This window comes from Cuculus canorus, unplaced genomic scaffold, assembly GCF_017976375.1.
Source record: "Cuculus canorus isolate bCucCan1 unplaced genomic scaffold, bCucCan1.pri subtelo1, whole genome shotgun sequence".
Lineage (NCBI taxonomy): Eukaryota > Metazoa > Chordata > Aves > Cuculiformes > Cuculidae > Cuculus > Cuculus canorus.
In genome coordinates, this window is record NW_026527860.1 from 519,365 (window position 1) to 545,079 (window position 25,715).

The 25,715-nt window shown below is 52.2% G+C and overlaps 2 protein-coding genes across 2 annotated transcripts; one reads left to right on the forward strand and one right to left on the reverse strand.

The window, feature by feature from the left end:
* Positions 1 to 8,268: 8,268 nt before the first annotated feature.
* Positions 8,269 to 9,240, reverse strand: LOC128850864 (olfactory receptor 14A16-like). Its single transcript, XM_054055878.1, has one exon. It carries the CDS (start codon positions 9,223 to 9,225, stop codon positions 8,269 to 8,271), a length of 957 nt encoding a protein of 318 aa, XP_053911853.1. The 5' UTR covers positions 9,226 to 9,240.
* Positions 9,241 to 24,426: 15,186 nt separating this feature from the next.
* On the forward strand, positions 24,427 to 25,359 carry LOC128850899 (olfactory receptor 14A16-like). Its single transcript, XM_054055934.1, has one exon. The coding sequence runs from the start codon at positions 24,427 to 24,429 to the stop codon at positions 25,357 to 25,359; it is 933 nt and encodes a 310-aa protein (XP_053911909.1).
* Positions 25,360 to 25,715: the final 356 nt, after the last annotated feature.

The window sequence follows — 25,715 nt, forward strand, 5'->3', positions numbered from 1 at the left end:
CCCGGGGCTCTCTTCCAAGCCCCCACCAAAACGGGGTGTGCCGTGGTGCAGGAGGTGGCAGGCTTCCCTCCTGCACTCTTTCGCTGTAAAGTCAATTAGTCCTCGCACGAACACTTTGGTGTGGCTGCCCAGGTCGTGGTGCAGCTCCTCCTCCAGGCGCTCTTCGTGCAGACCCAGCACAGGAAGGGCGCTCAGGATCATCTCCTGCAGCCCGACCGCCTGAGCAGGATCTCCCTCAAAGATGCGCCCCAGCTCATGGTGCAGCCAGGGTCGCAGGTGGCGAAGAAGACCTGGGTACTGGCGGAAGAGATGCCCCCAGGTCGAGGCAGAAAGGCCGCCCACAAAGTCTGGATCCCGAGTCTGGCGTTGGGGTCCGCTGCGTGTTGGTGGTGCTTCTGCTCCATCATGTCCCTCCTCTTGGGTGCTGTCAAACGCTGCCGCAGGGGCCACTGCCTCCTCCATGGCCATACTCCACAGATGCTGCGCTGTTCTGGGAATGCTCGTGGGAATGGACTCCTCGTCCTCTGTGACGCTGCAGTGGTGGGGGTCCCGCTGGAAGAGGAGGAGAGACCCCGGTCATGGGCTGGCGCAGAGAGTGCTGGAAGGGCAGCCCAGATCCATCCCAATGGAAACGTGCCCAGCTCCCCAAGGAGAAGGTTCTCCACACAGCTCACCTCTGCTGTGGCCAGTGCTCCTCCTGGCTGCCCCGGCTGCCTGAACCCAGCACGGCCGGGGAAGAACCTGCTGCGGCTCCACAGGCGGCACCGAGAGCTGCAGCTACCGGTTGGCAGGGCACAAGCCCAGCACCGAGCTAAAGGCTCGCTCCGCACTCCCAGCCTCGCCGACACGCTCAGCTGGAGGGAAGGCTCGAGCCGTCTGGGAGAGGCTGCGTGCTGCAATATAAGCAGCGAGGGCTGTGATGTCACAGTGCGTGGTCGGGGGTACCACGGTGAATGGCTCAGGGGTACACATACAATCATGGAATGGTCCACATTGGAGGGAACATTAAAGATCATGAAATTCCAACCCCCCTGCCATGGGCTGGGTCACCTTCTATGAGATACAGTTCCTCAAAGCCCCTTCCAACCTGGCCTTCAAAACCTCCAGGGTCAGGCCATCCCCAGCTTCTTTGGGCAGTCTATGCCAGTGCCTCAACAGCCCAACCGCAAAATAGTTCTTCCTAAGATCTCATCTCAACGTGCTATCCAGCAGCTTCAAGCTGCTCTCCCTCATCCTGTTCCTGCTCTCCCGGATCAAGAGCCTCTTCCCAGCTCTTCCTGGAGCCCCTTTCAGTACTGCAAGCTGCTCTAAGGTCTTCCTGGACCATTCTCTCCCCCAGGCTGAACAAGCCAAACTCTCAGGCTGTCCTCCTATGGGAGGTGCCCCAGCCCTCAAATCATCCTTGTGGCCTCTTCTGGATTTGCTACAAGAGCTCTATGCCCTGTCTGTGCTGAGGGCTCCAGAACTGAACGCTGGGCTCCAGGTGAGGACTCACCAGAGCAGAGCAGAGCAGAGCAGAGCAGAGCAGCTTCTCATTTTCTTATTTTCACAAAGAATAAGAAATAAATCACAATAAACAAGCAAGAGAGAAGAAAACAACGCCCAAAGAAAGCAAGTGATGCACCACCTCCCCCGGGGGAAGGTTCCCCGCACAGCTCACCTCTGCTGCGGCCAGCGCTCCTCCTGGCTGCCCCGGCTGCCTGAACCCAGCACGGCCGGGGAAGAACCTGCTGCGGCTCCACAGGCGGCACCGAGAGCTGCAGCTACCGGTTGGCAGGGCACAAGCCCAGCACCGAGCTAAAGGCTCGCTCCGCACTCCCAGCCTCGCCGACACGCTCAGCTGGAGGGAAGGCTCGAGCCGTCTGGGAGAGGCTGCGTGCTGCAATATAAGCAGCGAGGGCTGTGATGTCACAGTGCGGGGTCGGGGGGTACCACGGCGCGTGGCTGGGGGGTGTCAGTGTGGGCCATCCTTGCCCACTGTGCTCCCCCCCAGCAGCCGTGGCACACACCTTGGGGCTTATTGCAATGCCACCCCATCCAACACTTCTTCTCTTGTACCCTTGGCAGCGCTGCTTCAAGCCAGGCCCTGAGAGCTTGTCAGTGTCTTCCCGGGGCCCCGTCAGTTCCCTCTGTCCTGAGCTGGCACACATCTCCAGGCACACACAGGAAGCGCCTTCCTGGGGAGCAAAGCACAAGGACGAGGAGCCCAGAACACAGCGCTCCAGGTGTGGCCTCAGTGGTGCGGAATCCCCTGGAGGATCATCACCGTAGAATCATCCTCGAATGGTTTGGGCTGTAAGAGACCTCAAAGCCCATCCAGTTCCACCCCATGCCATGGACAGGGACACCTCCCACCGGATCCCATTGCTCCAGGCCCCATCCAACCTGGCCTTGAACACCTCCAGGGATGGGGCAGCCGTGACTTCTTTGGGCAACCTGGGCCAGGGCCTCCCCCCTCACAGAGAAACAGTTCTTCCGAAGGTCTCCTCTCAGTCTCCCCTCCCTGCTCGCAATACGTGGCCATATGCAGCCCAGGTTGCTCTCGGCCCTCTTTGCGGTGAAGACACGTTGGTGGCTCAAACGTAACTTGCTGATCCTCAGGTAACCCCGGTCCTTTTCTGCCAAGCTGCTTTCCAGCTGTGTGGCTCTCAGCATAGACATGAGGAAGAATTTCTTCCCCCTGAGAGTGCTGAGGTACCGCAACGGGTTGCCCAGGGAGGCTGTGTCTGCCCCATCCCTGGAGGTGTTCCAGGGCAGGTTGGATGGGCCTTGGGCAGCCTGATTTAGTGGGAGGTGTCCCTGCCTATGGCAGGGGGGTTGGAACTGGATGGTCTTGAAGGTCTCTTCCAACCCTAACTATTCTATGATTCTCTATCACTGCTTGGGGTTGTTCCTACCCGGGGGCAGGACTTTGCACCTCTCCTTGTTGAACTGCATCAGGTTCCTGTCAGCCCATTTCTCCAGGCTGTCCAGGTCCCTCTGGATGGCAGCACAAGCCTCTGGAGCATCAGCCACACCTCCCAGTTTGGTATCATCAGCAAAAATTGCTGAGGGCACCCTCTGCCCCATCACCCAGATCCTTAACAGCGAAGTCAAACAGGACTGGACCCTGAATTTTAAAGTGCCTTTAAAAGTTCCTGTCCTGGTGAGAGGACGCTCCAGCACGCCAGCATCTCCGGGGCTGCTTGCTGATGGAGGCTTATGCAGCAGAAATGGTTGTAAGAGGGATTTGTGTGCTAAAGCGCCTTTGAATGTTCCAGGAACCGTTTTTGGTTAAAAAAACCCACTGAAACCTGCCCCACCAGCCTCTCTTCAGCCATACACTGTGCTGGCTCGTGGCACCCGCAGCAGCAGAAAACCACCGCAAATCCACTTCTGCTTGGAATGGAGCAACCACTGTTTGCCCTGCACCTCACTTTCTCTCTAGAAGAAGACAAGGCGTGTTTGCTTCCTGTTCTTTGCTCCCCAGCTCCAGGTCGGGGCCGGTGGGTGCTGCTGGTCCGTGTGGGCCTGTGGGCAGCAGCATCCCCCTGACGTGCACTGAGCACGCGATGCCTGGCCCACACTGCTGGCCTTCCAGGCACCTCGCTGCCCCAAGGCAGGTACCGCCCTTTCCAAGCCCAGGGCAGCTAAAACGGATTAGCCAGGAAAATCAGGGCCATCCACCATCATGAGACTGGCACGCAGGTCCCTGGGCAATGTCCATGTGGGGGAAGTTCTGGAGCACCATCATGGGGCAGAGATGTGCTGCTGCTTCATAGAATCATAGAGCCTTTTGGGTTGGAAGGGACATCAAAGATCACCCAGTTCCAACCCCCTGCCACAAGCAGGGACACCTCCCACTGGATCAGGCTGCCCAAGGCTCATCCAACCGGGCCTTGAACACCTCCAGGTATGGGGCAGCCACAGATTCCCTGGGCAATCTGTGCCAGTGTCTCACCACTCTCATAGTGAAGAAATTCCTCCTTACGTCTAATCTAAATCTGCCCCTCTCCTGTTTACACCCATTGCCCCTCATACTATCACTACCAGCCTTTGGAAACAGCCCCTCCCCACCTTTCTTGTACCCCCTCCAGGTACTGGAAGGTTGCTATAAGCTCTCCTGTGAGCCTTCTCTTCTCCAGGCTGAAAAGGCCCAACTCTCTCAGCCTGTCCTTGCATGGGAGGTGCTTCAGCCTTCGGATCATCCTTGTAGCCTCCTCCGGATCCATTCCAACAGCTCCATCTCCTTCTGTTGAGGATACCAGACCTGGACACAATACTCCAGATGAGGTCTCCCAAGAGAGGAATAGAGGGGCAGAATGCCCTCCCTCGCCCTGCTGGCCACGCTGCTTTGGATGCAGCCCAGGACACGGTTGGTCTTCAGGCTGTGAGCGCACATTGCTGGCTCATTTCGAGCTTCTCATCACTGTGAACCCCAAGTCCTTCCCCTCAGGGCTGCCCCACTCTGGCTGTAATGATACCACAGGAGACCATGTCTAAGCCAATTCAAACGCCCATGTGCACTACATGCCCTTCTTTTCCTGCCCATATTGTATCAGCAACACTTTTCTTGTCCTTCAGGAGTATGGAAATGGCTGCAGAATGTGTGCCACCCACTTCCCAGGGTTGAGGTAGGCTGAACTGCCTGTAATTCTCAGTCCTGGTTCTTGATTTTCCTGAAGATGGGTGTGACATCTGCCTTTTTCAAGGACCCCAGAACTGCCTGGATTGCTCTGGCACCTTTGAGAGCACATTCAAGCATCACAGGACCCTCAAAGAGAAAAGCTCTTTCTGTTCCCCTGGCACAACCAAGCTGATGGACTGGGCTGCTGAGGAACAGCCCAGATGCCAGACTACTCCTTTAGTTCAGCCAAGGCCAAGGAGAAAGAGTAGGAAAGGAAAATGGGATGGGGACTGTTAGGTCCCTTTCACAAGTCCTACAAGTTTCCTAAAATCAATGGTATCAATTTATGATGAAATGACACCAGCAATCCTTTTCCTCAACTGCTTTTATTTGACACGTGTGTTGTCTCAGGCAATGATTGAGGCTGTTTGGACAGAGGTTTGGGTTTCTTTGTAGGAAAAATAAAGAATGATAGAATGTCTTGAGTTTGAAGAGCCCTTCTCCTGATATCCAGCCTAACCCTCTCCTGGTGCATCTTCCTGCCATTCCCTTGGGTGGACAAGGTATCACGTGTTGAAGTGTGTCTCAAGTACCCATAATCCAGTAGGAAGGCACTGGCTGTGAAGGGGACTGTGAGATCGCTTCTGCCTCTGGAGGGGACAGGCCAACAGCAGGAACAGGCCTGGAAATACACTGTGAGGTCACCACTTTCTGAAACAGCTGATAGGTCAGACCTTGACTCATGGCTGGGATTTGTGCTTTTAAGCTCACATAAGGTGGTGGCTATGACAGGCCAGCAGAAGGCACCTGGCTGGCTCATCGACTATGAGATCCCATTGAAGGGTGCGTGGGAGTGGTGGGGTCTTAGAAGAATTGTGTTGCTAAAGACCTGGGGCGTATAAGAATCATATAATAGCAGTTTCATAGAAGGATTGTAGGAGAGACGGATCCTAGGAGAGTTGGGGCATAGAAAAGTCATAGAAGATTTGGGGCAGAGAAAAGTTGCAGGAGAGTCGAATAATAGAGGAATTGGGTCTTAGAAGGGTCATAGTTGTGTTGTGTCATACGAGGGTCAGGTTATAGAAGAGTCCGAGAGCAATCAGGTCATAGAAGGTTCCGGTCACAGTAAGGGGTGGTCACTGAATGGTCACAAAAGTGTCAGGTCGTAGAAGAGTCACAGAAGAGTTAGGTCATAGTAGTCAGGTCACAGAAGGGTCAGAGAAGACTCCCACAAGAGTGAGGTCATAGTAGAGTCGTGTCGCAGAGGAGCTGCACCATTGAAGTGTAACAGAAGAGTTGGATCTTCAAAGGGTCATGTCACAGATGTGTAGGGGTCATAGAAGAGTCATAGAAGAGTTGGGTCATTGAAGAGCCGCATCACAAAGGGACTGAAGAAGACTCGGTATAGAATTGTTATAGAAGTGTTGGCTGATAGAAGGGCAGGGTCAAAGGTGTTGTATCATAGAGGAGTAATTGAAAAATTAGGTCATCAAAGACTAGTGTCATAGAAAACAGGTCATACAAGGGTCATAAAGGTGTTGGGTCATACAGGGTCAGGTCACAGAAGGACGAAAGAATGGTCAGATCATAGAAGTGTTGGACCAGAGAAGAGCTCCGTCATAGAAATTTAGGTGACAAAAATATCAGGTGACAGAATGGTCACAGAAGATTCGAGTCACTAAAGTGTGTCATAGAAGAACAGGATCATGGAAGAGTAGGGTCATAGAAAAATAGTAGGGTCATAGAAGAGCAGGCTCAAGAAGAGTGATGCAAGAATAGGGTCACACAAGGGTCAGGTCATAGTAGAGTTATAGAAGAGACAACTAATTCAAGAGCTGGTTCTTAGAAGAATCGGGACACAGCAGAAGGATAGGGGAGTCAAGTCACAGAATATTCATGGAAGAGTTGGGTCATGCACGAGCCAGGACATAGAAGGGCCTGAACTTAGAAGACTGGGTCATAATAGTGGCCTTGTGGGCTGCACAGGGAGGGAATCAGGAAATGCCCGGGAGAGGACACCACCAACGGTGGCTGAGCTGTGTGACCATGCAGGGGGAGGACACGCTGCAGAGGGTGTGAGGGGCAGAGCCCAGCCCTGCAGGTGCAGGAGAGAGGAGGCCGGTCGGTGCCCTTGGTGGTAGGGACAGACTGGGAAGGGGCCCCAGGGCACTGGTCTCTCCCATCCCCAGTTCCAGCACTGGACACTCCCAACAGCTGATGGGTGAGCTTTGCTCACTGCCCATCTTCTCCCTCCTGTTGGACTCAGTGCCAGGTGAACAACAGCCCTGCCCGGCCTCTCTTCCTGCCCAGAGCTTGCCAGAGCCCAGAGCAGGGCTGTGTGCAGAGCCCAGCATGGGACACGGCTGGGGACTGGCTGGGACCTCATCGCACTCTGCAACTGCATCAAGGAGGGCAGTGGGGGGGAATGGGCTGATCTGCACTCTCTGGTGACCAGCAATGGGACACAAAGAAATGGAATGAGACTGCATCAGGGGAAGTTCCAACTGGACATGAGGAAAAGGTTCTCCTTGGTTTCTACAATGTATATTCCCTACCTGCATTTGCTTCTCTCTGCATTTGGGGCTTGATTGTCAACACCTTTCTTGTCCTTCAAGGGCCTGCAAATAGCTGTGGGACGTATGCCACCCGTGTCCAATTACAATTCTCCCACTCCCTGTTCCTGCTTTTCCTGAAGATGGGTGTGACATCTGCCTTTTCCAAGGACCTCAGAGCTGCTCTGATTGCTCTGGCACCTTTGAGAGCACATTCAAGGGTCACAGGCAAGGGTGATGCTGCAGACAGAAACATTCACACTGAGCCTGTCCAGGGCAGGTGAGATGAATCTCCCTGGGACGGTGGGGTTTGTTCCTGGAGGCACACACAGAAATGCCAGGGTTCTGTCAGGAGTCCACATCTGAGCTGGCCTCGTGGACTCCTCGTGCACCCAGAGATGTTCATGAAGTTTTCCCCTTTTACACACAAAAGCAAGAGTCACAGGGTTTCTCTGGACTCCCAGAGAATGAGATGCACTCAGACCTGTGGTGTATCCCACCACTCTGTACTTGTCTGAGATGTCTCATGACATGAGGAATGGACACAGGGATCTCAGTTCAAGAAAGCACATCCCAGTCCTGCATTCAGATACTTACTCTTGGGATGTTGACCTCAACATGATGTGACCTTGAGAAACTTTCTGTCCGACACACCTTCATGGAACCCAAGGAAGGGCTGTTTGTGTTCTCTTGGGTTCATCTCATCTCACATACATGATGTATATGCTCACATCTCATCTGAACAATGTGAACTTTCACTCTGACCTCCTCATTCCATGTCCTTCCAGGGAGGGAGAAAGAATATCTCCAATTTGGAGTGAGAGGGCAGTGGTGGGAATGGTGGTTTTGAGGGGCTACTCCCTGCAGCTCCAAAAAGGCCTTGAGAGAAAGAGCTCAGGAAAGAAAAGTCATTGAATATCCCTTTATTTTGCTGAAACACACAGAGAGCACAGCTCCTCATTTACACAGACAATCAGTAAGAAAATTAAAGAGAAGAAGGCAATGAATTACAGACAGGATTAGAAGATTATCCCAATTGATAAACCAGCAACAACAACAACAACAAATACAGAAGCCAGAATGAGCCTGCTGCAAGTTGCAGGACAACTGTTATGCAGAAGGAGATAAGCAGTTCATTGCTTCAGAGAACCATCCAGTTATCAGTTTCCACACTGCATCCTTGAGCTGCTGGTTCCTCAAGCTGTAGATGAGGGGATTCAATGCTGGAGGCACCACTGAGTACAGAACTGACACCACAAGGTCCAAGGGTGGAGAGGAGATGGAGGGGGGCTTCAGGTAGGCAAACGCTGCAGTGCTGATAAACAGGGAGACCACGGCCAGGTGAGGGAGGCACGTGGAAAAGGCTTTGTGCCGTCCCTGCTCCGAGGGGATCCTCAAAATGACCCTGAAGATCTGCACATAGGACACCACAATGAAAACAAAACAGTTGAAACCTAAAAAGGCATTAACATCAAGAAGCCCAACCTCCCTGATGTCCGAGTGTGAGCAGGAGAGCTTGAGGATCTGAGGGATTTCACAGAAGAACTGTTCCACAGCATTGCCCTGGCAGAGGGGCAGGGAAAATGTATTGGCCGTGTGCAGCAGAGCATAGAGAAACCCAGCGCCCCAGGCAGCTGCTGCCATGTGGACACAAGCTCTGCTGCCCAGGAGGGTCCCGTAGTGCAGGGGTTTGCAGATGGCAACGTAGCGGTCATAGGACATGATGGTGAGGAGAAAATACTCTGCTGAAATGAAAAAGACAAGCAGAAAGACTTGAGAAACACATCCTGAGTGGGAGATGGTCCTGTTATCCCAGAGGGAATTGGCCATGGATTTTGGTACAGTGGTGGAGATGGATCCCAGGTCAAGAACAGAGAGGTTGAGGAGGAAGAAGTACATGGGGGTGTGGAGGTGGTGGTCACAGGCGATGGTGGTGATGATGAGGCCGTTGCCCAGGAGGGCAGCCAGGTAGATGCCCAGGAAGAGCCAGAAGTGCAAGAGCTGCAGCTCCCGTGTGTCTGCGAATGCCAGGAGGAGGAACTGGGTGATGGAGCTGCTGTTGGACATCTGCTGCCTCTGGACATGGGGCACTTTCCAAGATTAAAAGGACATAGACAAATTAGGGGACACTTCTCTGGTGAAAATCAAAGCTATTTCTCATAGGACCACCCCCAACGTGCCTCTTCTCTTAAGGAGGACCTTTGGCAGGTCCCTTTCACAAGCTCTCACTGCTCCTCTCTGAGGTTGCCCCAGGGAGCAGAAGGCTGTGATGTGGCCTCTGCAGGAGTCAGTGCTGCCCTACAGCAACAGGGGAATGGAACACAGAGTAATCTAAGGATGAGTCCACTCCTGATATCAAACAGCTTTCCAGCATTGTCCCTCCCCATCTACCCAACTGCAGAGCAGAGCTGAGGGGATTTTGCTCTGTGTCTTCTGTTCTGGTTGCCCCAACACAGCTCAGGATGGTTTTGATGCAGAAACTCCTGGCCTTTCTGCTACACTCCAGGTGAAGTCTCCTGAGTCCTGACAGCAAATGGGCTCTCCCTTCATTCAGAGTGAGCACAGACGGTCTGTCCATCAGCCCTGGTCTCAGCTGCCCTGTGCTGGAGGGCTTTTGCACTCGAGTGCTCCCCCCAAAAGAAACCGCACTGCTGGGAGCAGAGGAATCCGGTTTCCCAGTGCAGATCTCCAAATACCCTCATGCTTCCTACCTGAGGGGGATCTCAGCTCTCCCCTCCCAGCCAGGGACACAGAGGGCTCATTGCTGCTGCCTCCATGCAGACGATGAGCAGCACTTCCATGGCTTTAGGGCTGAGTCTCTTCTCCATGGGACTGCTGGATAACACAGAGATACCATGGGAGAGCTGTGCCCTTCCGGAGGGCAGCCTGCAGCCCAGCAGGATTCACCAGGGAACGAGTCAAATGTCCTAAATCTGGGGTGTCCTGAAAGGAGAATCTGCTCGTTTGCATTGCCCTGAACCTGTCAATTAGGAGAGGGATTGGACCCTTTACTCCCTGCATGGCAGAACCCACAGGACAGCTCTCTGAACTGCAGCTTAACCCAAACCCCATCCCAGAAGGTCCAGTGATAAGAACCTGAAGCAAAGCAGGAGAGGAAAGAGGGAGACATGCACAGCGCTGCTGCCGATGGAGCCAGCACAGAGACAGACAGTTAGGGTGGGGTGGTAATTTCTCCTTTGAAGGGGTGAGGCTGCTGGGAAGGTGACTGACCACCCGGCCTGAAGAGAAGAGGCAGGAGAGGAGAGCCTGGGTTTGCTCCATGGCAGGTGCCTGCTCTGCAGGGGATGGCAGGCAGGAGCCTGAATCCCCCTTCCCATGGTGCTAATGGGAGCAGATCCTTCTCCATCCCTGCCCACTCCTCTTCTGCCTGGAGCTTGTCCCTGCTGAGAGCTGTTTGTCTGTCCCAGGATCTCCTCCTGTCTGTGCTCACAGAGCCCACCCCACCCCCCTGTGTGCTCAGCTCTGCCCTGCAGAGCCCTCCTGGCAGTGGGGCACTGCTCAGGGGCACCTCTGGGTGTGCAGGGGCTGAGGAGCAGCTCAGAAAAATCCTAACGGGAACTGGAGTCCCAGTGTCTTTCAAGAAGGGAGAAATAAATTCCCACCTCCCACTGCCCCCCCAGCCAAGCAGGAGTGGAAACCTGAAAGCACAGACTCCATCCCTTCCAGGTGAATGCTGCCTTGATGCCATTCTTCAAAAGCACCCTTTGCACCTGGATCTTTGAGAAGCCCTGACACACACAGCACCCTCTCAACAGCAGAAGGACCCTGTTCTGCCCTGCTGGGGGTCACTCCTTCCCCCACAGCTTCTCCCACAGGTCCATGGGCAGCTCCCCGGGCAGGCTGAGCACTGACCCTGGCAGGCGGCAGAGTCCCCGTTCCCACCACCCAGAGCCTGGAGTGCAGGGAACCTGCTCTGAACGACAGCCCAGGGCACCCCTGGCTTCACAGCCCTTCCAAAGTGCCTCACAAGAGCCCCCTCCTCACAGATCCCATGAGCTGAGGGCTCTGCAAGCTTAGGAGATGCCACCAGGATCCACAGCTGCATTGCCCTGCACCCAGACTCACCGTGTCTAGGACTGCAGAGGTTGCTCCTCCAGTCAGCTCTCAATCATCCTCCCACTCCTGACCGTCTTTAAGCTCTCTCTGCCTTGCTCATCTCTCTTAGAAACCATGGAAGTTCTCTTCTCCCTGCTGGGCTTTGTGGAGTTCTTGGGCAGAGCATGAGCTCCCTCAGTGCCAAGAGCCCAGCCCAGCTCAGCAGCAGAGGAGCAGCCCAGGGCATTTAACGATCCCTCTGGTGGGTTTGATGCCGAGTCCATGAACCTCATCCTCTTAGAGGAAGTTGAACAAACTTCTCAAGAAGTAAAACTCAAATTCAAGCTCCAAAGTTTCTTGTAGTGTTAATGGGTCCCACGGAGGGCACTGCTGAGAAAGCATCTCCAGGGCCCCGTTAGAGCAGAAAAGTGGAGGCAGTGATGAAAGGTTGGGAAAACAAAGGTAATGGTGGCTCTGACGCTGAGTCAATCTGGATGTGTTTCATGAATTGAAAGGCCAAGCCATGACCCTCTTAACCAAGTGGCAAAGCCTTGAACCCTAGAGCCTTAAAGGGAGATCCTGTTCCTCACTCATTCCTCAGGGCTCTTCCTGGGCAGTGGGATGTAGGGATGGGCAATGCCAAAGGCAGGACTGTGGAAAAACACCTCCCAGGCTCCTGGGTGGGAATGAGGAGGCCATGAGACCCTGGGACTGTAAGGCTGAGGTGTTTCCTCTTTGGCATCAGTGTCAGAGACAACAGCCATAGACAAGGAAAAGAAGACTTTGGTTCTGTTGGGGCTTTTGAGCCTTGTTTGAACCCTTGACCATCTCCACCGCAGGCAATGATGTCCCACACCTCTGCCTGTCGGCTGTAGACATCCACCCTGTCACTGCACCTTGCTCTCCCCTGAGCATCTTCCTTTCTTTACTGATACCTCTCTGTCCTCCCTGGGTGTTCCTAGAAAGACAAAGCCTTGGGCTGGTCCACACTCCCCAGGGGTGACGAGTTGTGCATCAGCACTCGTGCACTGTAGGGAAGCTGCAGCCATGGGGCAAAATCACCAAAGAAGCGATAGGAAATGTGAAGGAGTAGTTGTAATTCTGGAACCAAGAGCTCAACTGCTGTGTTGGATCATAGAATCATAGAATCATAGAATCATAGAATCATAGAATCACCAGCTTGGAAAGGACCCACTGGTTCATCAAGTCCAACCATTCCTAACACTCCCTTAAACTATGTCCCTAAGCACTTCATCCCCCCTTTCTTTAAACACTTCCAGGGAAGGCAACTCGACCACCTCCCTGAGCAGCCTCTTCCAGTGCCCGATAACTCTTTCCATGAAGAATTTTTTTCTGATATCCAGCCTGAACCTCCCCTGGCGGAGCTTCAGGCCATTCCCCCTTGTCCTGTCCTCAGTCACTTGAGAGAAGAGGCCACCTCCCTCCTCTCCACAACCTCCTTTCAGGTAGTTGTAGAGAGGTCTCCCCTCAGCCTCCTCTTCTCCAGGCTAAACAATCCCAGCTCTCTCAGACGCTCCTCGTAAGACTTGTTCTCCAGTCCCCTCACCAGCTTCGTTGCTCTTCTCTGGACACGCTCCAGAGCCTCAACATCCTTCTTGTGGTGAGGGGCCCAGAACTGAACACAGTACTCAAAGTGCGGTCTCACCAGTGCCGAGTACAGAGGGAGAATAACCTCCCTGGACCTGCTGGTCACACCGTTTCTGATCCAAGCCAAGATGCCATTGGCCTCCTTGGCCACCTGGGCACACTGCTGGCTCATGTTCAGTCGGCTGTCAACCATTACCCCCAGGTCCTTCTCCTCCGTGCAGCTCTCCAGCCACTCTTCCCCAGTCTATAGCACTGCATAGGGTTGTTGTGCCCCAAGTGCAGGACCCGACATTTGGCCTTGTTGAACCTCATGCCATTGGTCTCAGCCATCACCTAACTCTTCTATGAATTCTCCGTTACTCAAATCATCTACGATCTTTATTTTTCTATGACCCGACACTTCTTAAAAAAGTCTTCTATGACCCAATTCTTCTCTGACTCTTTCATGACTTTCTGTGATCTGACTTCTGTGACCTGACTCCTCTATGACCAGCATAAGTTATGACCCAACTGTTCTATGACCCAATGACCTTTATGTGACTGAACTCTGTTACTCCTCTATGACCTGAACCTTCTCTGACCCACCCCTTCTATGTCCAGGCCATTCTATGACTCCAGCCTTCTATGACCCAACCCTTCTATGACCTGACTCTTGTCTGAGTCTTCTATTATGCAACTTTCTGTGACCCAAGACTTCTCTGACATGAATCATCAATGCTGCAACACTTAGATGATCAAAAACATCTATGAGCAGAATCTACTATGACCCGACTCTTCTGGGACTCGACTCTGCCATGACCTAAATATTCTATTAACCAACCCTGCCATTAAATGACCCTTCTATGACCTGACCCTCAATAATCTCACTTTTCTGTGAGTCTTCTCTGACCTGACTCTTATATGAGCTGTGTCTTCCATGACCCGATACTTCTATGACGTGACTCTGCTATGACTCGAACGGTCTATGACCTGATACTGCTGCGACATGACCTTTCTGTGTCGCAACTCAGAATATCAGCCTCCTATGACCCAACACTTCTATGTACCTTCCAAAACTAACTCTTCTATGACTCAGCTCTTCCATCACCCCACTCTTCTATGACTCCTCTATGACCCAGCTCTTCAAACACCTGAGCCTTCTGTGAACCAAGACCTCTATCACCCAACACTTCTCTAAATTTTATATGACTTTCCATATAAAGTTCCAACTTTATATGGAAAATTCCAACTTATATGGAAAATTCCAACTGTTCTCTGATCCTAATATTCAAAACCCTTCTAGAACCAACCTTTCTATAACCAGACATGGCTGTTACCAGACATTTCTATGGTCTGACTCTTTTATAACACCACGTCCCAGCTCTTCTATGACCCTTCATGACCTCATTCTTCTCTGGCTCTTCTATGACTTCACTCTTCAAGGCCTCATCTATGACCTGACCCTTCTATGACCAACCCCTGACTAAACCCTTCCAAAAATCAACTAAATTCTCAAACTTCTTGTAATCCCATGGAGCTCTGTGAGAGCCTTGGCATTTCCCGTAACTCTACAGGTTTGTGTTTGGAATGACATGGAATAACTGCTGTCAATTTATCTCAGATGTGTAAGAATATTCTTGACACCAGCGTCATTGCAGTCAAAGCCAGATCTGCCTGCCCAGGGCCTGGGGGTCAGGCCTTGGCCTTTCTGCTTCACCAAGCAAACCCAGGCTTCTCTCAGCATCACAGCTGCCTGCACAGTGCCTTTGCCTGCCTGCAATCATGGCCTCCAATTCTCGGCTCTAACGAGTCCCTGGGGAATCTTTGTCACTAACCATCCTCACTGAGACCAATTAAGACTTCAAGGAACTCTGAGTTCTGCTTTTGACTTCTTGAGAGCTTTCTTGAACCTCCTCTCAGCAGCTGATGTTCAAGGACTCATCAGCAAATCCACCCTGGGTCTCATTAAAATACAGAAAGCCTTAACGAGCTCTTTGTCTTCCTGGAGATTTCTCCAGGTCTTCAAGCCTTGTACATCTCCTTGGAGTCATTTCCCATGTGGTTAAAGAGGAAGATTTCAAAGGGAATCTTAGAAAAATGAATTTTAGTTAAAGTTTACATTTCAATACTTTACAGAATCATAGAATGGTTTGAGTTGGAAGGGACCTTAAAGCCCATCCAGTTCCAACCCCTGCCATAGGCAGGGACACCTCCCACTGGACCAGGCTCCTCAAGGCCCCATCCAACCCGACCTTGAACATCTCCATGGAGGGGGCATCCACAGTTTACTTGGACAACCTGGAACACTGCCTCATCAACTTCTTTGTGAACAATTTCTTCCTAATGTCTAATCTAAATCTTCCCCTCTCAAACTTAAAGCCATTCCCCCTTGTTCCATCACTCCATGTCCTTGGAAAGAGTCTCTTCCGACCGTTCTTGATGACCCCCTTCAGCTACTGGAAGGCTGGTCTACAGTCTCCCTGCAGCCTTCTCTTCTCCAGGTTGAGAAAGTTCCGAGAGAATTTCAATATTTCTTTGGAAAATCTCTTTTGAAAGGGCTTGAGATTGGCGGAGGTCTCTTGTGAGTGAGGACAAGCAAGCGTCCTGTTGCCCAGGTCCCTCTCCTCAGGACATTCCTCAGCCAGACAGGTCTCTGCCCATGATGCTCCATGGAAGTGTTTTTGACTTGTGGGCTGAGCTACAAAGAGTTCAATAGCTGAAAATAAAAGATAAAAACCAACATAATCCAAGACCACTACTAATGCAAATGCCATCAGTTGTCACCTCCCTAAAGCACACTGACACCCCACCAGTCTACCACCACTTTGTATCTTGGATGATAAAATCTCCACTTGTTTCTTCACCTGCCAAACTCTTTTATCACTGAGCGTGACATCTATGTTATGGGATCTCCCTCTGGTCAGTCGGGGTCAGCTCTCCTGGCTGTGTCCCTCTGACAACTTCTTGCCCATCCCCAGGCACTCCCTTGGAGGGAGCAGAGTGAGCAACTCCTGATGCTGTGCAAAGGAGACAATCACTGCCCTCACTCTTCTGGCACCAGGACAATGCCACAGGACCCAAAGAGTCTTCCATTTCAAAAGGAAACTGAAACTGTAGAGGATCTGGAGGACATCTGCCAGGATGGAGTTATGGGCCCACAGCATGAGGTGCGAGGGAACATTTTGGCCTCCTGGGGAGGCTCGGGGCAACCTGCTAAGTGAGTCTCTACATCTTCTGCTCCTAGAAGAATTTAGGGAATAAGAGAGCTCAGGTGACCTCTCATCCGAAGCCCAGCTCCAAGCAGGGCCAGCTCTGAGGTCAGAACCAGACTGCTCAGTCCATGTCAGCATCCACAGAGAGTTTAGACATCAACAAGGCACCGAGGCCACAATTAAAGGAAAGGATTTTGGCATTTGACCGGCTCCATGAACACAGCTATCAATCGGACATGGCTCCTGTGACACCTGGGAATGTCCACCTTCTTGTGCAGAGGTATGGAAGCCTTCTTGGGTGGATACGAGGGAAAATGCCTTTGTGTGAGCACGGTGAAGCCCTGGCAGAGGCTCAGGGGCAGTGGGGGATTCTCCACCCCTGAGGGTTCAAACCGAGCAGATTTGACACTTCGGGATGTTCTGTGCAAAAAGCTGGGCTGGGGCTGGGGGAGCCCAGAGGCTTTTTCAGCTTGTGTGACTGAGGGGCCAGAGGCCCTGCAGTGGGGTGCCACCCCAGCACCTCCTGCCAGTGCCCCTAGACCCATTTTGGGGCCAGAAACCCACTTCTTGCGCCAGAACCCCCATTTTTAGCTCCCAAAGCCTTTTTCCAGGGGACTAAGTCTCATTTTAAAATCAAGTCCACAACTGAGAGGGTACAAAATCCTCATTTTGAGCCTCTGAAGTCCCATTTTCAGGGTGCAAAGCCTTCCTGTTTGCTACCAAAGCATCGTTTCAGGGCACAAATCCTGATGTCAGGGCTCAAAGCCTCAGTTTCTGTTTCAAAGCACCACTTGTAGAACCCAAAACCCTCCTTCTGAAGCTACAGACTCTCCACTTCCACACTCTCCTCCTCATCCCTTGCCTTGCTGGAAGGCCTGAGGGCTCTGAGCTTGGTCACAGCGGTGCTGCGTGGCAGTGCTGTGCCCGCAGGCAGGGACAGGCAGTGGGCACTTGTGGGACAGAGCTGCCTCCACAACAGCCTTTCCATAGAGCAAGGGGATCTCCTCAGGGCAGAGCCTGAAGGCTTAGGGCTTCTTTCAAGGTTTCCCTCAAGGGCATGTCCAAGAACCTGAGCCACTGATGAAAACACCAGTGTAAAGACAAACAGTGTGGGTGTGATTAAGGTTTGAGGGACAGAAAGTTTCTCAAGGTCACATTGTGTTGAGGTCAACATCCCAAGAGTAAAGTCAACATCCAAGAGTAAGTGCCTTAATGCAGGACTGGGATGTGCTTTCTTGAACTGAGGTCCCTGTGTCCATTCCTCATGACATGAGACATCTCAGACAAGTACAGAGTGGTGGGATACACCACAGGTCTGAGTGCATCTGAGTCTCTGGGAGTCCAGAGAAACCCTGTGACTCTTGCCTTTGTGTGTAAAAAGGGAAAAACTTGGTGAACATCTTTGGGTGAATGAGAGTCCACGAGGCCAGCTGAGACATGGACTCCTGACAGAACTCTGGCGTTTCTGTGTGTGCCTCCAGGAACAAACCCCACCGACCCAGGGAGATTCATCTCACATACCTTGGACAGGCTCAATGTGAGTGTTCCTGTCTGCTGCATCACCCTTGCCTGTGACCCTTGAATGTGCTCTCAAAGGTGCCAGAGCAATCAGAGCAGCTTTTCAGGGGTCCTTGGAAAAGGAAGATGTCACACCCATCTTCAGGAAAAGCAGGAACAAGGATGGGGACAATTATAATTCAGGCTACCCCTGACGCTGGGATGTGGGTAGCACACATCCTGCAGCCAATTCCAGACCCTTGAAGGACAAGAAAGGTGTTGACAATCAAGCCCCAAGTGCAGAGAGAAGCAAGTGCAGGTAGGGAATACACCAATATAAACCACATGTGGAAAGATCTGGAGAGCTCGCGTGATGTTAGGGGAGAGTAAAGAGTCACAAAGTGAAATTTGGAAGGTGGAGACTGACTGTCAGGAAGAAGAAATGTCATGGGAATGGGTAGTAGGTGGAGACTATTTTTTGAGCTTTAAGATCACAGGCTCCTAGAATATCTTGGGTTGGAAGGGACTTACAAGGATCACTGAGTCCAACTCTCTGACCTTCACACAACTGTGTCAAATGAAATCGTATGACTAAGATCATTGTCAAGATGCTCCTTGAACTCTGTCAAGCTTGGTGCCATGACCACATCCTGGGGAGCCTGTTCCAGTGACCGAGCACCCTCCCCATGAAGAACCTTTTCCTGATGTCCCATTGGAACTTCCCCTGATACAGCCTCATTCCATGTCCTCGTGTCCCATTGCTGTTCACCAGAGTTCAGATCAGCCCCTTCCCCTCCACTGCCCCCCTTGAGGCAGTTGCAGAGTGCGATGAGGTCCCATCCAGTCCCCAGCCGTGTCCCATGCTGGGCTCTGCACACAGCCCTGCTCTGGGCTCTGCAAGCTCTGGGCAGGAAGAGAGGCCGGGCAGGGCTGTTGTTCACCTGGCACCGAGTCCAGCAGGAGGGAGAAGATGGGCAGAGAGCAAAGCTCACCCATCAGCTGGTGGGAGTGACCAGTGCTGGAACTGGGGATGGGAGAGACCAGTGCCCTGGGGCACCTTCCCAGTCTGTCCCTGCCACAGAGGGCACCGACCGACCTCCTCTCTCCTGCACCTGCAGGGCTGGGCTCTGCCCCTCACACCCTCTGCAGCGTGTCCTCTCCCTGCATGGTCACACAGCTCAGCCAGCATTGGTGGTGTCCTCTCCCGGGCACTTTCCAGCTCAGCCCAGCCCCTCCCAGCTCTCCCCACAGCCCTGCTTTCTCTCCAGCTCCGCAGAGCCACCCAGTCTGGGCTGCCCCACGGCAGTGCCCACCGCAGGGTGCAGCAGAGCTCTGGGCTCTCCCCCACAGCCCCTCTGAAGGGCACTGCAGCTGCTGGGGGGCAGAGGTGGGTCTCAGCCTCCCTCACAGCCCAGGGCTGGAGGCTTGACCCAGAACAAGGACATGGAGAGCTGTGGAAATCTAGGACTCCTGGTTTCAACCCAGCAGATGCCACCACAGACTGACTGTGCCCCCTCCGTGCCAGCCCCTCTGCCCAGGCCAGGACAAGAGTCTGAACTCAGCAGCAGAGCAGACTGCCCCACATGAGGGCCTACAGGAAGAGGCTTCTCTTGCTCATGAATTCTTCTCTGCAGGCACAGAAATGCTCCCTTGCTCTTCTCCAGGGTCATCACTTTCCCCAGGGGAGCATGTCCAAGCTGGCGTGGCTGCCAGTCCTGGTTCCCTATTTGTGCAGCCCACAAGGTCACTTTTATGGCCCAACCTTCTAAGTTCAGGCCCTTCTATGTCCTGACTCTTGTATGACCCAACTCTTCCATGAATAGTCTATGACCTGACTCTCCTGTCATCCTCCTGTGACCTGACTCTTCTAAGATCCAACTCTTGAATTACTTGACTCTTCTACGACTCTACTATGACCTGACTCTTGTATGACCCAAGTCTTCTATCACTCTTATGTCAGTCTGTTCTTCTATAATTCAGCTTTTCTATGACCCTTCTTTGACCCAACTCTTCTATGACCCTGCTATTGTTCTATGATCCAGCTCTTCTATGATCTTGTTCTTCTAAGACTCACTTCTTTAATGACTCGACTCTTCTGTGACCGTTCTGTGACCTGACAATTCTATGACCTAACAGTACTATGACCCAGCTCTTCTCTGATCCAACATTTCTATGATCTGACCAGTCTATCATCCTTCTGTGACCTGACTCTTGTACGACCCACTGGTTTTATGAATCTTCTATGTAACGTTTTTTGATACTACTCTTCAATGACCTCGTTTTTCTATTACTCCTCTGTGACACAACATTTTTGACCCTGTCCCTCTATCAGCCAACTCTTAGACTCATAGAATCATTGAATAGTTAGCATTGTAAGGGACTTCAAAGATCATCTAGTTCCAACACCCCTGCCATGGGCAGGGATGTCCCACTGGATCAGACTGCCCAAGGCCACATCCAACCTGGTCTTGAACACCTCCAGGGATGGGGCAGCCACAACCTCCCTTGGCAACCTGTTCCAGTGTCTCACCACTCTCATGGTGAAGCAATCCTTCCTAATGTCATGTCTAAATCTGCCCCTCTGCAGTTGGTACCTCTTCCCCCTCATCCTATCACCACAAGCCTTTACGAATAGCCCCTCTCCAGCTTTCCTGTAGGCCCGCTTCAGGTACTGGAAGGTCGCTATAAGATCTCCTCAGAGCCTTCTCTTCTCCAGGCTCAACAAGCACAACTCTCTCAGCCTGTCCTCGTATGGGAGGTTCTCCAGCCCTCTGATCATCTTTGTAGCCTCCTCTGGACCCGTTCCAACAGCTCCATCTCCTTCTTACATTGAGGATTCCGGAACCGGATACACTACTCCAGATGAGGTCTCACAAGAGAGGAATAGAGGGGCAGAATCACTTCCCTCCACCTGCTGGCCACGCTGCTTTGGATGCAGCCCAGGATACAGTTGGCCTTCTGGGCTACAAGTGCACATTGACGGTTCATGTCGAGCTTCTCATCAGCCAGCGCCCCCATGTTCTTCTCTGCAGGGCTGCTCTCAATCACATCATCCCCCATTGTGTACTGAAAATGGGGATTGCCCCGACCCAGGTGCAGGACCTTACACTTGGCTTTGTTGAACCTCATGAGGTTCTCAGAGGCCCACTTCTCCAGTCTGTCCAGGTCCCTCTGGATGACATCCTGTCCTTCCGGTGTGGCAACTACACCACTCAGCTTGGTGAGAGTGCACTCAATCTCACTATTAATGTCATTTATAAAGATATTGAACAGCACCGGTCCCAGCATGGAGCCCTGAGGGACACAACTCATCACGGATCTCCATCTGGACTTTGAGCCATTGACCACTACTCTCTGAATATGACCATCCAGGCAGTTTCTTATCCACCGTACTGTCCACCCATCGAATCCATAACTCTCCAATTCAGAGAGAAGGATGTTGCGGGGGACCGTGTCAAAGTCTTTACAGAAGTCCAGATAGATCACATGCATTGGTTTACCCATGTCCACTGCTGCAGTTAGCCCACCATAGAAAGCCACTAAGGTGATCATACAGGACTTGCCCCTGGTGAAGCCATTCTGGCTGCCAGTAATCACCTCCCTGTCCTCCATGTGCTTTACCAGAGCTTCTAGGAGGATCTGTTCCATGATATTCCCAGATCTCTTCTATAACAATTCTATACCCTGAGTCTTCTTCAGTCCCTCTGTGACATGACCCTTCAATGACCCAAATCTTCTATGACTCTTTTATGACCCTACACATCTCTGATCCGACCTTTCCACGACCCAACACTTCCATTACCATTCAAAGACAAAGCTCCTCTATGACCAGTCAATTCTATGATCCCACTCTTGTATGACTCTTCTCTGAACCTCCTGTGACCCAATTCTACTACAAGCTAACTCTTCTATGACTCTTCTATGACATGACACTTCTGTGACCATTCAGTGACCACCCTCTTCTGCGATCCTAGCTTCTATGAACTGACTGCTCTCTGACACTTCTATAACTCGACCCTCGTATAACCCAACTCATCTATGACCCTTCTAAGACCCAATTCCTCTATTACCCGACCCTTCTACAACCTCTCTCTGACACAAATGTTTTATGATTTTTCAATGCCCGACTCTCCTAGGATCCAACCCTCCTTTGTTCCCCTGTGAAACTGCTATGACATGACTCTTCTATGCCCCGGTTCATTAACGATCCAAGTCTTCTATGACCCCACCATTCTATGACCCAACGTTTCTATGGGATCTCATAGTCAATAAGCCAGTCAGGTGCCTTCTGCTGGCCTGTCAGAGACACTACCAGATGTGAGCTTCAAAGCACAAATCCCAGCTGTGAATCAAGGGCTGAGCTATCAGCTGCTTCAGAAATCAGTGACCTCACAGCCTCTTTCCCAGCCATGTTCCTGCTGCTGTCCTGTCCCCTCCAGAGGCAGAAGTGACCTCACAGTCCCCTTCACAGCCAATGCCTTCCTCTTGAGGCTCTGGACTTCATTACTCCTTTGCCCCTGCTTGGGGAGGCCAGGAGGTGTTCCACAGTTTTCCTACCCTTGGCATTGCATCCCCTCCCATCCCACTGCCCCCAGGAAGAGCCCCGAGCCCTGTGGGAGGGAGAGGGTCTGCCTGCCCAGGGCTGGGGGTCAGGCCTTGGCCTTTCTGCTTCACCAAGCAAACCCAGGCTTCTCTCAGCATCACAGCTGCCTGCACAGTGCCTTTGCCTGCCTGCAATCATGGCCTCCAATTCTCGGCTCTAACGAGTCCCTGGGGAAGCTTTGTCACTAACCATCCTCACTGAGACCAATTAAGACTTCAAGGAACTCTGAGTTCTGCTTTTGACTTCTTGAGAGCTTTCTTCAATCTCCTCTCAGAAGATGAGGTTCAAGGACTCATCAGCAAATCCACCCTGGGTCTCATTAAAATACAGAAAGCCTTAACGAGCTCTTTGTCTTCCTGAAGTTTTCTTCAGGTCTTCAAGCCTTGCAGAGCTCCTTGCAGTCATTTCCCAATGTGGATAAAGAGTAAGATTTAAAAGCAGACCAAGTAAAAACATGTTTTAATGTAAAGTTTATATTTCATTACTTCTCAGCTTAGAGAAGAGGTGACAGAAGCTTCTCCAATTGGTGTTGATGCCAAGTGTCTCCTCAAGAGGTCTGGACAGCATGGAGAAGCAGTCCCTTGGGGTCTGACCCTGCAAGGAGAGCCTCGCTCCTCACCTCCCCAACCCCACCATTTCTGACAGCGACCACATGGGACTTGCATCCATTTTCCTTTCACATTTTCACAGCTTGGAGAAATGAGATCATTCCCTGTCACCTTCCTGGGGTCCTGTTTAATGATGGCACAAAACCCCCACAGTGATTATTGTGCCAAAGACATCCTGGTAACCAAGTGTCTCCCCTGGAGCCCCAGGGACACCTGGAGGGAGCCCCGAGGGGGCAGAGAAAGGGCTGCCTTGGGCTGCTCCTCTGCTGCTGAGCTGGGCTGGGCTCCTGGCACGGAGGGAGCTGGTGGCAAGTGGGCAGCGCTACAAAGAGCCATCTCTGGGCAGGAGCAGCTCCTCTGCAAAGCCCAGCAGGGCTGAGGGCACTGCCTGCAGGCAGCGAGGAGAAGAGAAGCAGGAGAGAGGTTAAAGAGAGATGGAGGTGGGAGGACGCTGAGACTTCATTGAGGGAGAAATCCTCCCAGCCCTGACCGTGGTTAGTATCTGGCTGTAGGACAATGCAGGTGAGGCTCCTGGGGGAATCTCCTAAAGCTGGCCGATCCCACACCCCATCGCTTGGTGTGCGTGCCTCGCTGCCTCTGCCCTGGCCTCTCTCAGCCAGACCCTCACTCTGTATCTCCCTGTTTCTCCCCTTGTCTCTGTTCTTGCTGTTTTTCTCTTGTTCTCACTGCTGGACTCTCTGGGGATGGGGGGTTCATATTAAAGTCACCCAATAACCCGGTGGTTCCTTTCCTGCAGTTGAGTCTCTTGGGAATCCCTGTCCCAGCTTTCCTTTGAGCTGTGAGGCTGTGGGCAATGCAGTCAGTTGGGACTGGGGAAGGACTTGAATCTCTTGTAATCAAATGCCATCCTGAGGTCACTTTTCTCTCCTTGAGTTGTCCTTCCGAGCTGTGAGATTCCCTCCAGAATGCAAACCTGTCCCATCGCATCTTTGTGATACCTGAAGACCCCATGGAGAAGCGCAGAGATGCTGCAAGAGAGAAAATGCTGCTGGGTTTGTTAAATGAGCCGCGTCTGTCCTGGGCTGAAAGTGGGTGCTGAAAACTCAAGAGTATGGTGAGACATTGAGTGCTGTGAGGTGGATCCCTGGATCAGCCTGGCCTGGTGCCTTTTCAGGGAAACGTGGGAAAGTGATTCCCCTCCATGTCAGAAAGGTGCAATCCCAGGGCAGCTGGGACCAAGAGCGAGGGACAGAGCAGCTCCCTCTGCACTGAGTCACAGGCAATGCTCTCGCCTCACAGGAAACCTCCTGTTCTCCCTGAGTACAGCAGAGATGCTGAAGGTTTCAAAATCCAATAAAGTCTCCAGCTGAGATGGGAGAGTGCTACAAAATATCCTCTTCCTCTCAAACACATTTGTGATTGTGGTTTCTTAGCACTGCAAGTGCAGATGCTGACGAATACTTTGGCATTCGGAGCAGTTTTATCAGACAAATTCCACCACCAGGACTGCCAACACATGGATCCACTGATGCAGAGCAGGGCTGATTCCTCGCAGACAGTGGGCAGACGCCGTGCTCCTCGCTGCATCGTCAGCCAGCACCAAGCAGGGCTCCAGGTGTTGAGGTGAATTTTGATCTCATATAAATGAAGAGAGACATGGGAATTGTGCAGTGTGAGGAATGGCTCCCCTAAATTTTCACTGTCCTTTTCTTCTTTTTCAGTGGTTCCTATCCAGAGGCAGCAGATGTCCAACAGCAGCTCCATCACCCAGTTCCTCCTCCTGGCATTCACAGACACACGGGAGCTGCAGCTCTTGCACTTCTGGCTCTTCCTGGGCATCTACCTGGCTGCCCTCCTGGGCAACGGCCTCATCATCATCACCATCGTCTGTGATTACCACTTCTACACCCCCATGTACTTCTTCCTCCTCAATCTCTCTGTTCTTGACCTGGGATCCATCTCCACCACTGTCCCTAAAGCGATGTCCAACTTCCTCTGGAACACCAGGGCCATCTCCTACCAAGGATGTGTTGCCCAAGTCTTTCTCTTCATCTTCTTGCTTGGAGCAGAGTATTTTCTTCTCACCATCATGTCCTATGACCGCTACGTTGCCATCTGCAAACCCCTGCACTACGGGACCCTCCTGGGCAGCAGAGCTTGTGTCCACATGGCAGCAGCTGCCTGGGGCGCTGGGTTTCTCTATGCTCTGCTGCACACGGCCAATACATTTTCCCTGCCCCTCTGCCAGGGCAATGCTGTGGAACAGTTCTTCTGTGAAATCCCTCAGATCCTCAAGCTCTCCTGCTCACACTCCTTCCTCAGGGAGATGTGGCTTCTTGATGTTAGTGCCTGTTTATTTTTTGTTTTTTTTGTTTTCATTGTGGTTTCCTACGTGCAGATCTTCAGGGCAGTGCTGAGGATCCCCTCGGAGCAGGGACGGCACAAAGCCTTTTCCACGTGCCTCCCTCACCTGGCCGTGGTCTCCCTGTTTCTCAGCACAGGCATGTTTGCTAATCTGAAGCCCCCCTCCATCTCTTCTCCACCCTTGGACCTTGTGGTGTCAGTTCTGTACTCAGTGGTGCCTCCAGCACTGAACCCCCTCATCTACAGCCTGAGGAACCAGCAGCTCAAGGATGCAGTGTGGAAACTGATGAGTGGATTTTTTAAGCATCGGTGATCGGTCCATCTTTTTCTGCCTATCACTCACAATGAAATGCACAGTAGAAACAACCCTTCTTTAGTAGCTCATGTGGTATGGTTTTTAGGATTTCTTCATTGTGACAATCTTTTCTGAAAAGAAATGTCATTATTCCTGTCACTTCTGAGTCAGTATCTCCCTGTCTTGTGTGACCCAGAGACTCTGTAAACAAGGAGCCGTGCTCTCTGTGTGCTTTAGGAAAATAAAGGCCCCTGCGGCTACTCGTTTGTCCATGGTCCTTCCTACAAGAGTTTTGACTAACAGGGATGCCTTCAGAGGTGGAGGAGAGAAGAGTTCTAGCACAGCAGCACTGCCAGGGAGCACCAGTGCTTGGT